This window comes from Sinohyriopsis cumingii, chromosome 3 (assembly GCF_028554795.1).
Source record: "Sinohyriopsis cumingii isolate HCF-2022 chromosome 3, ASM2855479v2, whole genome shotgun sequence".
NCBI classification, from domain to species: Eukaryota; Metazoa; Mollusca; class Bivalvia; order Unionida; family Unionidae; genus Sinohyriopsis; species Sinohyriopsis cumingii.
The window spans coordinates 75923548-75942740 of NC_142963.1; the positions used below are offsets into that span (position 1 = coordinate 75923548).

Consider the following 19193-nt stretch of genomic DNA (forward strand, 5'->3'; position numbering starts at 1 on the left):
GAGACCATAATGTCCATAGCCATAGATGGATGGTGGTCATAGGGATAAAGGAGGAAAACTAACAGAAGAATGGATGCTTCGTACAAATCTGGTCATTTTGAATAACGGAGCTGCAACAAGAATTAACCCAGAAAACGGCTCTTTAGTAGTTATAGACTCACTACCTCTACACGAAATTAGCTGAAATAGCAGACTGGGAAGTGGACGAACCAGTCCTCTAGGGACTGACTAGTTCCCAATAATAATCACCCTAAACCTAACTATCACTATCACTAACTCAGCTAGGATTCCCAAATGGAAATTAGATAAGGCAGAATGGCTCACATTTAGGGCTACTCTTGAAGATATAAAATTAGAAGAACTTCAAGATGTGGATATAAATAAATATAACCAGAATGTGATAGATGCGCTCTCATCAGCGCCTGCCTTAAGCATTCCCAAAACGGGAGGAACCAATATCCACATATAAAAACCCCGTACCACGATGGAACTAGGAATGTAAACAAGTCCTTAAGGAAAAAAAAAAGGCCTTGAACAACTTTAAACATACCGGCCTTTCCTCGGATTTTATTATATACAAAGGCAAGGAACAAGCAGCCAAACGCACTATCCGCACTGTAAAGTTGAACACCTGGCAAGAATACTGCTCGTCTCTGGACTATAGAAGCCATGCAAAACAGGTATGGACCCGAATAAAGGCAATGAAAGGAAAATCAGCTAAACCTATGCCAAATATAACCGGAGCAATTTTCAATAAGGATAAAGCTAACCTGTTAGCAGAATATTTTGCAGAGATGAGCAGTAGTAAAAGCCATTCTGCTACGTTCCAAACCCACCTGAAACTTGTGGAGAAGAAATACCCCGAATTATTTACCGACTTAAGAATAGACTACAGTCCACTAAACCTGGAGTTTACCATACATGAATGGAGAACTGCCCTGAGAAATAAAAAGACAACCTCACCAGGGGAAGACAACCTAGAATACGACTTCTACAAGAACCTACCGGAAAATATGGAGACCATAATGCTGGACCTAATCAACACTTCCTGGAAAACTGGAAAAATCCCTAACAATTGGAAACAAGCAATGGTTATTCCTATCCCAAAAGCAGGAAAAGACCCGACAGAAATAAACTCCTGCAGGTCAATCTGCCTCACAGACAATATATGTAAAGTGACGGAAACTATGATCAACAACAGACTTAAACACCACTTGGAATGCAACAACCTAATTTAAAAAACTCAAAGCGGCTTTCGCAACAAAAGGTCCACTCTAGATTAGTTATTCCAGCTGGAATCGAGTTTTAACTTAGCATTTACTCTAAAAGGAAATGCGACCGAAATCTAATAGCGAGTTTCCTGGATTTAGAGAAAGCCTTCGATCTAGTGTGGACAAATGGCCTAATTGCGAAACTAAACCACTATGGTATCAACGGCCGTATGCATCAGTGGATATCAACCTGCCTCAACGGTCGAAAAAGTAGGACAAGAATAGGGGACCAATATTCGGACAGTCAGTTTAATACAAAAGCAACACAACTTTAAGACTCTACTAATCAGTTACTAAAAACTGTTTGTTTCATTCAGTCAGACACATAATGTGTTGATATGACATTAAAATTAATTTCAATTCAAAGACGTCATGCCTCCAAATTATATGACGTCATTATCACGTGTGATGTGAAGAGGGGATATCCTACGCATTTTTTATTAACAAAAACATAATTAAATTGGTTTCTGGAATGTCGTAACGATCAAATTAGGTAAAATACTGACAAATGCACTCGGTGAACCTACCTTCTCTGCATCTGACTTGTCTCAGCCTTGGAGGACCCAGTCGGTAGCTGGTATAACCTTCCATGAATTCTCTGTCTCTCCAGTGGAGATTCATCCCATTTATAGCCTGCTCAGGGAAAAGAGTTGGAATTGCCGTCTGCTCCAGCCAATCCAAGAAGTCTGAGGCTGTGCGAATCTGCAAAAAATAATCAGACTTTATTTATCTCCGGCGAATTGTTTTGGCATGGAAATGGTATATATGCATAAAAGCTTAAATGTTAACAAATTTACATTAGTTTCAACCGTATCTAGTTTGCGGCGATGGCAGCCTTCAAACTAAAGAAAAACTTTAATAAAGTTTTCTATACGGCCGGTTTATTGGCTTTATGTTGTCTTTTAGCAAGAGGACACCAGGGACGTTGCACAACTACTGTAAATGTTGGTTTCGTCTTTCTTGAATCTTTACGGTTTCTTTTGGTTTACTCGAATTTTTTAGGATCACTGTACGCCGACTAAATTGTCATGGGCAAATTAGATGAAACGTGGCAATACTTAATAGCTTACACACACACACACACACACACACACACTGTGTCGAAATTGTACATAAAGATCACTTAAAGGTACATTTAGGAGCGTTTCTTATGAGAAACAACCGCTAGAGATTTTTGTCATTTTCACCTGAAATGGGAGTAGAAAACGCATTTTGGGGGCTACTTCTGAATACATCCAAATACAGCTGGTTCCAAGAGATTTTCGTTTAACCTGATGACTAGTTGTGTTAGAAACGTCCTCTTTCATTGGCTATTTTGCTCGCGCATGTGCAGAAGGGGCAAAAGTTGGATTTCTTTCTTGCTTAGGTGGCTCTGCAGTTTTGTATTTTGCATAGGGTTAGAACTATGAAGAAAAAGAATTTCCCCGGGTTCCCTCGCTAGTTATAATGGTCATTTAAAAAATACCATGAACAGGTACTGATCGAATAACCATTAATTCCCTTTATTTTGGTGTATGATTGATGGGTGTAATATGGGTTATAGAGTATACAACTGGGCCTTACTCCAGATGTGAACCTTTAAAAACAACTGCAAGCTCCAATTGATCATTTTCACGTCCTGAACTGAAATTCAGAGGTAAATTGTACAAAAGAAGAGCCCATAACTTTTTTTTGCATTTTATACATTTGATACTTCATTCATTGCACTTTCAGACGCTGATAATGTCTAGTCTGGCAAAATGTATTTATCCTATTTTAATAGCTACTAAAGATAGTGTACTTTAGACTAAATCAGGCTGATTTTTTTAGCACAAGGAAGCAGTCATTTTAGTTAGCAGTGTGCTTAGATCATGTACAATTTCCACAAGTACAGTATCCAAAGAAATGTCAGCCACATAACATCAAAGTAGCATACAGGTATGCCAACATTCTCTCTACTGTGCACAATTTAAAGGCAAACAACTTCACCTTACATACGTAACTCTCTCAAATATGCATAATAACTGACAAGCGTCCCCTTATTGGACCCATCATTTTCGTGTCCTGGACAATTTTTACTCCAAATCCCCAACTGAAACTACTTTTGCAAACGTTCACCTATCTCTGTGCAGTCCAGACCGGTCTGCCTTAGATCTCAGGCCAAAAAGTCTAAGATCAGGATATAAAATACGATTCCGACAACGGGCAAAGTTTTGGTATAAAAAAAAATCGAGTCTCAAAAATATATTTTTCCCTCTTTGCTTTTGTACAGCGAGTAGAAAGTCAAGAATATTTGGTATCATTGTAGAGCTACATCTGTCTACATTTCTGTAATACCACACACTTTGTTGTTTCTAAAACGACCTTGACGCTACAGAGCTTGGAAGTAGGGTACTACCACCTGGTGCAGAAATATGGCGCCACGGTTAATGAATTAAAAACACAGTATACTGACCTCGTTACTTTCGGTCTTAACACACATTATATTATGTAGAAACTAAACCAGTTCATTTTGCTTTTGATATAAAGGTAGTCATTGTAACAGATTTGACTATATATATATATATATATATATATATATATATATATATATATATATATATATATATATATATATATATATATATATATATGCATCACATCCTATATATATTTGCATCATATCAGGAAGAAATGTCAAGGAGGATTTGAACTGTCCAAGAGGAGTTGACACGACAAACACTATGGACCGTACATTAGTCCTCGTTTCACACAAAAAACAACTTTAGAGACTAGTTGCACATACATAACGATGAGACATACAAACCTGTTCAAACTGTATTGTATGGTACGGAGTTAAAAACCTCTGGGATATATCGCTGTAGAGATTGATAGAGCGACTGTCAGAGTTGATGTAGCACAAGCTGTAAGTCATCCACAAGAACAGCAGATTAAATGCAATATGTACCATCTTATTTCGGATCATTTCATCTCTCCTTTTGGTCCTTCTTGCATTTTCAAGAACCTCAGATGTCACAGTCGGTCCTGACTTCCCCGATCGTGCTGAAATAAAAGACTACCTGTAAAACTATTAGAAATCGAGAGTAAAGCACCTGTACGAAGTCTGTAAGCAATCTTGGCTTTTAATGTTTTCTTGGGAGGGGTGGGGCATATTTTTGCGAAGATTAACCCGTCTCCAATTTAAAAATCAATCAACAACTTGTCGCTTCTAATTAAATGACAGCAATAGCTATAAGATTAACACAATAATGAAGTATGCATTATACATGTCTTAAATTATTCGTACAAAAAAAAACATGAGGTTATGAACTGAAAATCGGTTGCAGGAGCCAAAATTTGGGGGGAAATGCTTAATCGAAGCAAATAAATTCCTTAATTCAAATGAAGCATTACACACAACGTTAAATCTGAATGTTTTTTCATAAATTGATGGTGTCTACAGTCCAACGCGGTCTCTTTGATAATCGTGATCACTAAAATCCATCCTCCAACGCAGTCTCTTTGATCATGTTATTCCGGATAATTAAATGTTCTATAGAATCATACATTTTCTTGTTCTCAAAAAGAAAAATAATTACGTTTTACATTTTTAGATGTATACTTTTAACTTGAGGCATCTTTCAATTGTAAAAATCAAGTATGGTTTTGGATTTGTATAGACGACAAAGTCCTACAAGTGATCAGAAGGATGTATTTGGAATGTCAAAATGTGACCCTAGTCTATGTCCTGTCTTCGTTGTCACGAAACTCGTCAACCCAAATGAGCACTCAGTGTGATTTGAGATTTGATAATCTCATTAACAATCAACAGTTTTTAAGTTTTCAACTTACTGTTTTTAGTACTGCTCTTTAAATTTGCTTGTTTATTTTCAAACAATGGCTGCTTTTAAAGGAACACTTACATTTAAGTATTACTACACATTCAAGATAAGAATATCATGATTATAGGCCCTGAAAATCAGACAAACGATTAGACATACAAGCAAGATGCACAAGCGGCGTACTTCAAGAAGGTAACTCCCATTAAGGTTTAAAAGGTCATTAATCCTCAAATATATATATATATATATATATATATATATATATATATATATATATATATATATATATATATATATATATATATATATATATATAAAAGCAAAATCAACAAGTTTTGTAAAATTTAACAAAAAATTAAATCATCAAAGTTATAAATGAAAGTGTAAGAAGAACCATTATTTATGAGACTAATTCTAAATAATCCTACAAAGTTCTATCCAAGTCCAAAATAATTGAATGTTTAGAATGAATTTCTGATCCTCGAATGTGCGTATCACAATGGCATTGTTTAGAACTACTTTGAATAATTCACAATATTCCCAGCATGTCTTAGTCCAATAAGTCCTTTGAAATTCCAACGAATACTCCTAACAAATGTCTCCTCTCGAATTATCTGACATTAAACATATCTGGAGACTGATATTAACATACGAAATAAATATGAGTCCGAAATTGAAATGAATCCAAAATAGGAATTAATCAGGTTGCTTAGTTCTCTCCTTATATACACCTTCAATAATTTATTACAACCATTTATCAAATTATATCCCACGTGACACATCTTACTACTCAATGTAATATTTAAACATACCTATTCATGCACAGAAATAGAGAGCAGTCTGATAAAGAATAGCGTAACAGCAAAAAGGCATTCCAAATTGTGAAAGACCTCACCAGACAGAAACAACCAAGAGTCAGTACCATTCAAGACAAAAATGGAGAATGCCTCACAGAAAGCAAGTGGCATTGCAGAAAGATGGACTGAGTATTGCAAAGAACTCTACAACCATCAGTCCACAGGAGACCCAGAGGTGCTTGAAGTTCCAAACTCCTCAAATGATGATGACTTCCCCATTCTCAAAGAAGAGGTGGAGTCAGCAATAAGAGCACTGAAGAATGGGAAGGCAGCTGGAGTAGACAACATCCCAGCTGAACTTATCAAGAATGGGGGGGGGGGATCAGTGAAAGCGCTACTAACAAAATTATGCAACAAGATCTGGCAGACAGGTGAATTGACAACACAATGGACCCAGTCACTGATTATAACACTCCCCAAAAAAAGGCAATCTCCAGCTGTGCCTAAATTACAGAACTATCAGTTTGATCAGCCATGCTAGTAAGGTAATGCTGAAGGTCATCTTGAACAAAGTGAAACCACAAGCAGAAGAAATAATCGCTGAAGAACAGGCCGGGTTCCGGGGTGGAAGAAGCACAACAGAACAAATATTCAACCTCAGGGTTCTGTGTGAAAAGTACTCGCAACACGAACAAGACATCTATCATGTGTTCATAGATTTCAAAACGGCCTTTGACAGAGTGTGGCTTGAGACATTGTGGGCTGTCTCCTGTCACCCACGCTTTTCAGCATCTACTTAGAGCGCATCATGAGCGAAGCCCTGGAAAACCACTGTGGGACAGTCGGCACTGGAGGGCGTAACATCACCAACCTCCGCTTTGCAGACGACATTGATGGACTGGCAGGCAGCGAAGACGAGCTTGCCACCTTAGTGAAGAACCTGGATGAAACATCTTCCAGATTTGACATGGAGATAAGCGCTGAGAAGACAAAGCTGATGACAAATAGTGACAAACAAATCTCAGCCAAGATTAAAGTCAGAGGACATGAACTGGAAACAGTGAGCCAGTTCAAATATCTTGGTTCCATAATCACCGAAGAGGGATCAAGAGCGGAAATTTTGTCAAGAGCAGCACAAACATTGGAAGCTATGTCAAAGCTAAGACCCATCTGGAGAGACAACAATATCTGCCTGAAAACTAAAATCAGACTATTGCGAGCTCTAGTCATCTCAGTCTTTTTGTACTCATGTGAGGCATGGGCCCTGAGAGCAGAATTACAACGAAGAATCCAGGCACTTGAAATGAGATGCTACAGAACCATCCTTGGCATCTCTTACATGGACCACATCACAAATGAAGAAGTGCGTAACACCATCAGGCGCAAAGTAGGCCAATATGAGGACCTCCTCACCACCGTCAGAAATAGAAAGCTGAAATGGTATGGCCATGTCACTAGAGCCAACAGTCTATCCACAACAGTCCTGCAGGGCAGCGTCCAGGGTGGCAGAAGGAGAGGTAGACAGAGAAAAAAGTGGACTGACATCACAGAATGGACTGACATCACAGAATGGACCAGGAAAAGTTTTGCGGAGACACAGGCATTGGCACATGATTGAGACAAGTGGAGGGAACTGGTCAGATGTTCAGCAGCACAGTGCCTCGACGACCACACTAGGTCATGAGACTGATGATGATGATGATGATGATGATGATGATGATGATGATGATGATGATGATGATTCATATGACCTATCCATCCAATGGAAAACATCTTGTCTTCTGAAAAACCAATAGTAATAAGAAATCACCCCAAAGTTGTCAACAGGGTATTATTATTAATATCATTATTAATGTTCGTCAAAAACTGTTTATGGATCCTACACAATCTGCACTATTAATATATTAAAATAGAACCATTAATGGTATACAAAATTGAGCTATAGATTATATGTACAATTTACTATGTTTTAAGACCTTCAGTTATAACGTTCAGGTATAGTATGCCAGAAATTACGGCAGTATTCAGAGATTATATAAAGAGAAACATGTTGAAGAATACTTAAAGATTATGATGAGTACTGTACACCAATGTAAAGAGTTCTATATGATTACTACCCATGACCTAGGAAAAGAGTTTCGAGTGCCTAAATGACTACATATATGGAATACCGAAATAAACTGTATTAACGCTTTCAGCGTCTAACTGGCTCGGAAACGTGCACAACTGTGGGTGCTGATGGCGCGTATTGCCTATCACACATGTCTTACACTCAAATAAAAGCTTCGAGTTTTCAACCTATTTCTGATTCTTCGAAGAATTCAGTCCAAACAAATGTACACGATCTTCTTCAAGAATTTATTTTACGCATGTAAACATTAACTGTCTTTAGCATTAAATGCATGAGAGATGCAAATAGTGACTAGGCCATCTATTCTAAAATAGGTCACATCAATTCGATATTTTACAATTCAAACATTTTCATTTTGATATATCATTACGGTATATTTCTCATTTGTTATATTTCATATTTTTATAATGGTTCTTTCATACATTTTCCACAGGTTGATATCAGTTTATAGGAAGTACACCTTACTAAGTGTGCCCTGACCTGGGTATCTCGTGCAACACCGATGATAATTCTGTATGAATGCCCTCCTTTCTGACCTCTGCATAATGGTCTCCGTTTTCTTCTCCGACCGACAGATTAATGCATACGCACAGGAAAGCAGCATCAGCTACAAATATAAATATGACACAGGTTGAAGAAACTTTTTCACACAATGTACATGCTTACATCTCCACAAATATATTTGACATGTGTCTCTTGCTAATAAATATTTATATTCGAAAACAAGGGTACTGGCCCAGGCCCAGAGTTGACAAGAAACTGTTACAATCAGACCTTGACAAAAAACTCAAAATGTTGACATCTCATTGGTCAGCAACTCTACGTCTGACCATACGAAGCCTGGAATATTAGAATTTCAGAGTGAGAGTTATTTGTAACTTTAGAGCCAACTCTTTACCCAAACCTTTTATTGCGGAAAGTGAACGAGAGTACGTGTAGTTCACCGAATGGGACTACAGTCCATCAGAGGTTAACACCCTCGTTTCCTACCAGAGGATACAAGTAACCACAACGCCCTGCACAGTACAACTAAAGTACCAAGTTCTGACTCCAAATCACTCCCTAAAGATCCGACTATATCAGCGCCGTCCAGTAGGTAACGTAGCCCCCGCCCCCCTCCAATAATTATAATTTCAACGTTCGCTTAAACAAAAGAAGTAAAGAAAAGAAATAACGTCTAGTAGCTGTCTTTACGGCCTAGTCCACTCTAGAGAAATAAAGGTATGATGGTATGCATGCTGGATGTGCCTATGATAATTTGCCAAGAACATGCAACTTGGGAGTTGACTAGGCCCGCGTTAACATTCGACTTTGAGGTTAGAGTAACTGGTCATTCTTGTCGACTTCTAAAAGATTACTAATTCACACATTTCTCTTCATTAATATTGTGATGACGAATTGGCAAGTGGTCATGTCATTTGTTTTGCCGAAGTCAAGAAAGAGGCTCGTTTGCTAAATGTGTCATAAATTCTCGCCTTGAAAAAATGTATCAACACCCCTCTCAAAATAAATTTAAATACATTCATGCTTATATATGAAGGAAGTTAGATAATTAAAATAATTAAGATTATTTTATGTGTGATATCACGCAAATATTTTGCATAAATAGCCAGGAAGAAAATAAGTTTTTACCTTTATAGGATCCAGAAAAAATAAGAACTCCAAGAATGAGAGCACAAATGTTGCCAGCCATGTCTCAGACTTTTGTTTTCCCCACTCCATGCTGTACAGGAGCAAGAAAAATGTACAGCTGACACAACTGGAAACTAGCAAAGCCCAGATGATGTAAATGCACCAACATGGCAGCAAATGTCCCGAGACCTCAGGGTAGCCATTTTTAAACAGACGATATTTCAACGTTCTGGCTTCTTTGTCATCCGAATGGAACAATTTATCGAATACTGGAAACTTCTTCGTCAAACAGATGGAGAATTTATTGAAGAAAGAAACTCTCGACGAGCAGCTTTCTTCCTGACTAGCGTCTACCTTGTATTTGTCAGAAGAGTAACTACGTCTAGTTCCCTTGAAGAGGTAAACGGGTACGAGAACTGCCAATAAGTTGATGAAAGAGCTCACGAGAGACACGTATATCTAAATACAAAAACGGAAATTGTACACTGAAATGATTAAAAGACCCAGCTATATCAAGAAAAATACACAAACATTAACGTGTGAAGTATGCAAAATATGCATGTAGGTCATGGCGTATATTAATATCAGGCAAAATTTTTACACACTAAAAAGACTTATAGCATCAGTGGTATATATTAGAGACGCGGAAGCGTAGGACAACTAGGACAAAATTCCGGGTGCCCACAAAGGTCAGTGGACCCACCGTCGAAGAGAAGAAATGTTTTGTTAGTAATTAATAAAGGGGCCTACTGTAAAAAAAAATTTAGTGCCCACAAATCCTGTCCGTGGCTCTGGTATATCTAATGTACACATCAATGATTTTAATCACTTAAACAGCAAGACGCCCTTTCTTAAAAAATGAAGAACAACCGGTAAGATATTAATTTTACTTTAGTGCGCCTTTTTAATTTATTATTTTCATTTCAAGTACAAGTTTTCACAGGAAGAAAATCAGAGTGATTTAAGCAAAACTCTTTTTTTTGAATGGGCTACTACGAATAAAATTATATTGGCACTCACTCGTTCTAAATTTTATAATTAAACGTTAATTATTATTAAGTCATCACAGAGAAAAGAATTTTGCGCAAGAGAAAAGGAACTAATTGAACTATAGCGTGATTAATTGCCACAATAAAATCTTTTTAAACGCATGTGCTGATTTATAACAAGAATTATAACACTTTGAACGTACTATCAAAAGAAAACACGAGAACAAATTGAACAAGAAACTCATCGGTTCTTATGTTGATGTAAAATGGTTTCTAGGGTGAACTAAACTGCAAAACCTGAAGAAAATCATTAATCTTAGTTAGACAATATAGCTTGCCGCATTGTCGGAACTGGACATCAAACACGAGAAATCAGACATACAAAGAAAAAACAGTTCTTTTTCTCTTTCCATACTCCTGCTAACCTGTTTCGGTTGAAATACAAAGGGCCCAACTTTGACGACATTCGGATCTTCATATCCTCGCCCAAAGTCGTAATACATTGCATTGGTCAGCATGGACATCAGTATGAAGAACAATATGCAGCCTGTCCGCTCTGCACGGGAAAAGGGACTGGGAGTCGGGCGGTAGGCCACTGATGTGCAGATGTGATTGTCCGAAATATTTTCCCACGCGTAGAAAGCCAATCGTTTTCCAAACGTGGAAAGTTCTTCCGGTGCAGACACGGGTAGAACTGACGAGGGAGGGTCCTTGTCTACGCTTATCCAGTCCTCACAGAGAAATGTGTAGCTATCGGTGAAAAAGTGCTGATGCGGTCATACATATCATTTTTGTCAAAAACCTAATATGTAATAAAACGTGAGCAATTATGGGACGGACAACGATTAGAACCTCCTACTCATTCGAATATTTAATTACTTTAGCTGTTTAGAGAGTGAGTATCTCTTGCATATTTCCTGGACTTGGGCGAACGTTGGAAAGTTATAGCAAGATTAACTAACACATCGGTATTACACACAAAATGTCGAAGTATGTGGTATGGATTCACGATCAAGTCGATTATATGTCATCTGGAATTACCAGTCAACAGTAATGGACAGCAGTCGATGGTTCGTTTTAAACACATTCTCAAAATAAATAATGGAAATGACATTCACTCATCTATCGTAATGTGTCAAGCATACATTGTCTCCATGTTTCGAGTTAGACTATAAAAATGTTGACACAGTACGTAGATTATGTTATTTATGTGACAGCGGTGCTACGAGTCTAGGCTCTTACAGAAAGTAACGGAAAAGAGTGAAGACAACAAGCTTTGTAAAATTTAACAAATAATTTGTTTTCCTAGAATATTAAGTGAAAAATCAAAAAAGAACTTACGGTTTTACGAATCAAATCCAAAATTAATCCAAGAATTAATTTTTTTTAGAAGTCCTAGTAATAAAAAGTCACGAATGAAACTGAGTTCGAATCCCGATGAAATCCCAAATGGAAGACGATGACGTCTGTTGTACCCTACGAAGTGCTGTTTTGTCAACAGTTACTTGCTGAATCACAGAAAATACTATTCCAGTTTTGAATTCAGTATAACTTCCAATAAATGTTTTATCAAAGATTTTGTAGGAGCACTTATGTATTTCCAGGTAAATAGAATCACTTGAAATTCAATTAATTTGAAGAAAATAAAATAATTAGCCCAAACTGGTCACAACATAAAACAACTTGACTTTTCATGTGTTAAGGCATTTGCTAAACATTCTATATAAGGACAACAGTTATACACAAGTTAAAAACGCAAAACAGATTCATGGATTGGGTCAATCTTCTAGAAAAATTAGAAGTTTGATACATGCTATTTGTCACGTAATCCAGGTATGGCCTTGACTTAGCTTAATAATTCTTACTCTGAGAAAGAATTTTTAAAAACGTTGTTTACCAAAAACTGTCACTGATTCTGAATCAAGGTCAGAAACTAGATACAGTGTTTCTATCATTAGTTGTTTATAAAAAAAATAACAGGTCAAACAGAACTGAACTGAATTTCTGAAAATGTCAAATCAATAAATAAAGTTACATTGCAATGACATGTAATAGAATACAAAAAAATTAAACTTACAAATAAATAACTAAATTACATATACATACCAGCGGGAAAATTGAAGATGAATTCCATTTCATGTTAAACTGCCCAAAATAATCGGAGTTCAGATTTAAGTTTCTTTAAAGGTACTATGACGAATACGCATTTTATGAAATTATCTGCATTTAACTTTGTAATAAAACTGAAGAGGTACTTTAAAAAGCAGCACAGTGTATATATTTCGTTTCCAGGCAAAGGATTGAGGCTCTGCTTTACAATGACTTACCACCATACTGTAGAGTTTGAAAAGACCAATGGTGTCTACCCTAATTATATATTTTCTTTATTGTATAGTTTTTTTACCTAGGTCAATGGCCTTATATGAAAACACCAAAGTTCTACGAATTCAGGAAGCAATAAGTACGTGAGAATGTTGTATCTTTCTTGTTCGAAATATACAACTATGTGTAATTGCTCATTTGTTTAAGGCTTATGGATTCCGCGAGTGTGAAATATCTTGGATTGTGGTTGGGACCTCGAAACTGCAAGCTATTTTCAATCTTGGTTGCGTTTGTACAATTTACGTACACAAAGGTTACAGTACCATCGATTCCAAGTAGCTGAATCTCGTTTGATATGGCTGTACATGTCTGCCCCTTTACTTAATCCTAGATACAGCTGTTTGTACTAGAGGACTCCTTTTTTATATTATCCTTTTGACTTTAAGTCCAGCACTTACAATGAAGCTGATGGTCTATTTGTTCATATACGAACTGTTTTTTTTTTATATTGCCATTGTCCGTAGTCTTTGAGAACAACATACAAATGCAGCAGAATGCTTTGTCTTGCCTGCTTCGCTGTGACGTAATAAAAAAATGACTAGGACAAGCAAAGTAGGTCACCATGATATACGGCTGGCGTGGTGAATATTTTCATGGAAAATGAATATACCCTACTGAGTTTCATGAATGTACAGACAACAATGACATAAAATGAATTAAATTTAAAAACAGAAGGCAAAGACGTAAGCGTGCAAAGCAGGTAATTGTTACCTTACTGCGCTTTTGTTAAGTGGTACGATTAAAGATAAACAGACAATCCAGTTTGATGTATGTAAATACAACAGTGTCACAAAACCTGTGATAAATGAAAAACCTTAATGCTGACGCTAGCAATGACAACAACGATGACATCGTCAGAAAAGTACATATTGGTCTCCTATGACTTAAGGGCGAGATAAAACCTACATAGATTTAGTCAAGCTTGAAATTTAAGTCATCCACATATGTGTTATGCTGCTGTTCCTTTGTTTCATTTTAATACTGGTTCTTCTTGATACTGGTTTCTAAATATTATTTATTTAAAATCAACCGTGCAGTCAGCTTTCATTGACTTTTGATGTGGGGAAATCTGTAAATCCGAAGGAAAAAAGCACAAACATTAGATGGGTGACCACTTATTCTGGAATGTGTTGTAACAGAGAATCAAACTAGGAATATAAGAGATGCAAAGTGAGTGTGTTTTCATTGTGATATACCTTACCATTTGTTTCTGAGCAGATCGTGGACCAGGATTTTACTGAGATACCAGGCCGAATGTTTCCCATCAGACTCGGGGTCTTGCCAGATACAGATGTACTGTAGATCCCCTAAGCTCCGAGGAACAGACACCAAAAAGTTCATCACGCTGCCAGTCAAAAATCCCTAAGAAGAATTGCATGTAAGTAAAAGAGTTTTACAATCGCTGGTTATCGCTCGAAATCGAGACTTTGGGTGTACACTTCATGTCTGAGAACCAAAGACAATGGTGAACTATTAATTGCAGAACGGCCATTTAGTTCTATTGAGGTACATATTTATTGAGAAAAAGTCCATAAAACAAGAAATATCAATAATAATATTAAATATAATAATCCCAACGTATCACGGGATGAACACGCTCTAATAGCTAGGTATAATGGAGCTGATCCCTCCTATGAGGACAAGAATATTCCTGAATATTTTGCAAGATTTGATCTATTCTTTAATGCAATTTATCATGACGATTTATCCTCCTTTTTCCGCCACCCGCAATTTTCTTAAGTGTAGTTGCATGTTACTTTTATTAATGTGAACGTACAAGTGATGTTTATATAGTTTGTCTTTGCTTTCCTTTAGCGTGTACATGTATTATTCATATTATCATTATTATTATCATTATCATTATTATTATTATTATTATTATTATTATTATTATTTGTTATTGTTATTATTATTATCATTATTTTGTTGTTATTGTTATTTGTTATTGTAGTTGTTATAAGTATTATTATTATTATTATTATTATTATTATTATTATTATTATTATTATTATTGTCGTTGTTGTTGTTGTTGTTGCTGCTGTTATTGTTATGATATATGTGACAATAACAGAGCTGAAATGAACTGGGTTAAATAATGGAAACGAATGTGCAAAGCCAATTAAATTTGAACAAAATCACCTATACTTCTATAATAGTCTTTATACGACAGAAAAGGGTAATAATTACATATTCAACATCAATCATTTCCCTTGTGTAAACCACTCATCGGCTTTCTGACTATATAGGGTGCGGACAAGATAATACAGTTAAGGACAAAAAATCAAATGCTGTTTGTTGCCAGAAACTGAGATTCTAATGAGGAAGAATACAGACTAGCGTATCATAAGGAATATAGATTTGCGTGGAATAAAGCATATATGGATTAGCATGGAATAAGTAATATATAGATTAGTATGGAATAAAGAATATACAGATTAACATGTAATAAGGAATATATAGATTTTCATGGAATAAAGAATATAAGGATTTGCATGGAATAAAGGATGTATAGATTCGCATGGAATAACGAATATATAGTTTAGCATGGAATAAGGAATATATAAATTAGTATGGAATAAGGAATACATAGATTACCAAGGAATAAGGAATATATAGATTAGTATGGAATAAGGAATATATAGATTAGTATGGAATAAAAAATATATGAATTAGTATGGAATAGGAATAAATAGATTAGCAAGAAACAAGGAATTTTAGATTAGTATGGGATAAGGTGTATATATAGATTAGTATGGAATAAAGAATATATAAATTAGTATGATAGAAGGAATAAATAGATTAGCAAGAAACAAGGAATTTTAGATTAGTATGGGATAAGGTATATATAGATTAGTATGGTATAAAGAACATATGGAGCAGTATGGAAGCAGGTATTTATAGATTTGCATGGCATAAGGAATATACGGATTAACATGGAATAAGAAATATAGAGATTAGCAAGGAATATAAAGATTAGCAAGGAATAAGGAATATATAGATTGGTATGGAATACAGAATATACGGATTAGCATGGAATAATGAATATTTAGATTAGAATGGAAAAAGGAATATATAGATTTGCCCACTAACGTATGTCAGACAGCTTCTAGGTAACCCGACTGGAGGGGACTCCATCTGTCAGGGAGCACCTTCAAATAAGGACAAATTCCACCACACTCCAACCCCACGCAAATCCAGCGAAGTCGTGAAGTCGCGTCTAAAGAAGATATCGATCGACATGGAAGTGCGAGCTGTTGAGCTGCGGGTACAGGTCCTACCTGATCGATTTGAGGCCTTTGGGATGACAAATCCTGGAGATAAAAGCTAGAGAATGTGGACTCCGACCTCCACCCGACAACCTCAATAATGTCGGTTAGCGAACAGTTCCGGTCGAATGTCAGGCTGGTTGCAGCTGCTCTAACCTTGTGAGCCTAAATGTTTAATAAATTCATTTGAGCTGTGGTATTTCTGTATATGCCGTGCGAATAACCAGCTTAATCTAGTACGAGATAGTCCGTTTTGAAATATCCTCTTGTCCTATCTTGAGAAGTAGAAAGTGGCGTGATCTCTCCTTACGCAAAGTTTCTGTTCTATTAAGGCACAACTTGAAAGTCCGAACTAGATGTTATAAGTGGTCTTCAGCTGATGTTTCCAGACTCGACAGAGTTTTCGCGATGAAAGTCTGGTTACCCGTAAAAGGAAGCCAGTTCTTGGCGATGAAAGAGAATGCCGTCATGAGTAAGACTGACCTGTCTTATCCGAACTGCATGTAATTTGGGTCTCCTGATTGACATTTATTTCGCTAATTATGTCTGCAGTCGCTAATGCCACGAGGAAGCAGGTCTTGTATGAAAGGTGCGTTAGAGATGCCCTTGAAAGCGGTTCAGATATGTTTTGTTCATCCAGTTAATATCCAAGATAGGTTCCACACTGGGCATAAGGCTAACGTTTATGGTCGCGTATACTCAAAGTTGGAGAGTAGGTCGGATATGTCCTTGTTGTGTTCGATATTCTCTCTTCCGTGATGACGGAAGGTATCAGCGATTGTGAAGCGGTAACCTTTTATCGTACTCTGCGCGAGCGTTTTCTCTACAAAGAGGCAGAGGAAGTTAGCTAACTTTGGTATAGATTCCTAGAGAGGTATGATGCGTTTGTTTGTACACCACTGGTTGAAAACATGCCATTTGCTTCGTATGCTTTCAGAGTGGGGGCGTTCTTGCAAAGGGCGATTGTCTCCACGACTGGTTGTGAAAATCTTTCTGAGGTCATGTTTCATATGACCCAGACGTGCAGGTTACATAGCTCCGAGTAGGAATGAAACAACTACCGTCGTGGTTGTTTGAGTAAATGAGGAAAAATCCGAATTCCCCGAGGAGTTCGCTTTGTAAGGTTATGATGTCGCTGATAGAAGTTTCCTCGAAAGTAAGCTGGTACCATGGTTTGGATTCTAATGCCCGATCCTGAGAGAGACGAACTATGTTGCATATGTATTGAACTCCATAGCTAGGTGAACAAATTGTTAAATTGTTGAGATGGTAATGTGACGGATTTTTCCTAGCTGACGAGAAACCCATGTTGGTAATAGTGTTATCATTCGTCATATATAACTCACTGATATGTCTGCAGGATGTCGTCCAGGTAACTAGTTGCAGCCGCCGTAGAAATAGTCTGAACATGGACCATTACTCGATTCATTAGACACGTGAAAACCCAGTGACTGATGTCGAGTTCCATTGGGAGTGCCCTGAATTGGTATACGATGTTGTAGGCGAATAGCAGGAGCGTGATGGAAGCCTTGTAACTAGATACATGAAGGTATGCGCCGTTTAAATCCAGATTGATAGTGAAGTCTCCCTCATGGATGGCATTCAAAATGGGTTGTGGTGTTTCCATTGGGAACCAAGGGACGTGAATGAATCGATCGAGAGCGCTTATGGTCGATGACCGAACGCAGAGAGTGCCGTTTGCCTTTTGGACCAAGAAAAAGTCTGCAACGAGCGATATGACCCTCTCCGTGCTATATCAGCTTTGGTATGATAGAACTGTGGCTATCGTTGAGTCAGTTTTTGATAGGAGGTTCGTGTCCTAAAAGAGGCCCTTACATCCGTTTGTTGACTTCCCGTACTATCCCTGTATTGACGCTTGGCCATATGATGGTCCTACATCAAAGTGCAGGCCGAGAGCACTAAGTTGCAAATTTGTAGCTGTTGTTGCAGCATGGGCCAAAGTGTGTTGAGCGGCTCTGCTCAGTACTCATGCCATTTTTTAGACAGATTCCCATGCATGTCCTGGGGTATTTCGGAATAATAAAAGATAAGCTATGTTCCGCCTACTGGAAGATAGCCATAGAGACGAAAGTCCATTATCTAAGTCAATTCAACGATATTGCGAACTAAATGCTGAGTGTCATCAAAGACCATCCGATCCATACTTATGGAGTGTGGATTGCCATCCCCAAAGCGGCGATATTACTGTCAAACTATCCCGTTTCGTCGTAAGAAAGATCAACGGATGCTAACGCTCTGGCCCAGGTGATCAAAGGCGGAAAACGTCTTCAGTGGAGGCGTAGACTAGATGAAATCACATGAGAACAAGCAAACACCTTCTGGCTGCATGAGGTGAGGCTATGGTCTTCTATAATGCTCGAGACTTAGCTCACGAAGAGTGACGAGGTCTGTCGCTCACTACACTCATAGAACGCCCTAAACAAGAAACCGTGACTTTGAGACAGTCGCTGAGTAAAGAGTCTCTTCTCGTGGCAGTGTAGAGAGATTGCGAAGCGACATCTGCTGAAACGTGAGGAACAAATCTTGATATCGCGCTGAATGAGTATCTCGAGTTGGCGGTATGTTGCTTAGGCTGCTGCCTGTACATGTCTGCATAAGTCGGGTTCGACGTATGGAAGCCGGGATGTTAGTGATTGAGCCCGTAATATTGTTCTTTTGGCCCTTAATAATCCCTAGTACATGGCCTAGGGTGGTCGCCAAGGAATTAGGATATCCGTGTGGGGAAGATATCGTCAGGTTGGGACGGGTTACAGTATGTTTGATCTACGTAACTGGTCCATTATATCTGCTAAGCAAGAGGGAACGTAGCTATTTGTTTAGCTCTTTCCCACGCTGTTTCGCAAGAGAAAGTGTCGAACCTCGAGGAGGCAACTCTGAAGGCAGATAAAAGTCGCCAGTGCCCAA

The 19193-nt window shown here is 37.6% G+C and overlaps 1 protein-coding gene across 1 annotated transcript in view; it reads right to left on the reverse strand.

The window, feature by feature from the left end:
* The window catches only part of LOC149803136 (polycystin-1-like protein 2), a 42101-nt gene that overhangs the window by 14582 nt on the left and 8326 nt on the right, over positions 1 to 19193 (reverse strand). Inside the window, exons 7-12 of the mRNA XM_089951345.1 lie at positions 14204 to 14364; positions 11046 to 11370; positions 9632 to 10090; positions 8480 to 8606; positions 4057 to 4292; positions 1799 to 1973 (exon numbers count right to left, since the gene is read on the reverse strand). Of these exons, the coding sequence (XP_089807471.1) occupies positions 1799 to 1973; positions 4057 to 4292; positions 8480 to 8606; positions 9632 to 10090; positions 11046 to 11370; positions 14204 to 14364 (1483 nt within the window). The remainder of the gene's footprint in view (positions 1 to 1798; positions 1974 to 4056; positions 4293 to 8479; positions 8607 to 9631; positions 10091 to 11045; positions 11371 to 14203; positions 14365 to 19193) is intronic.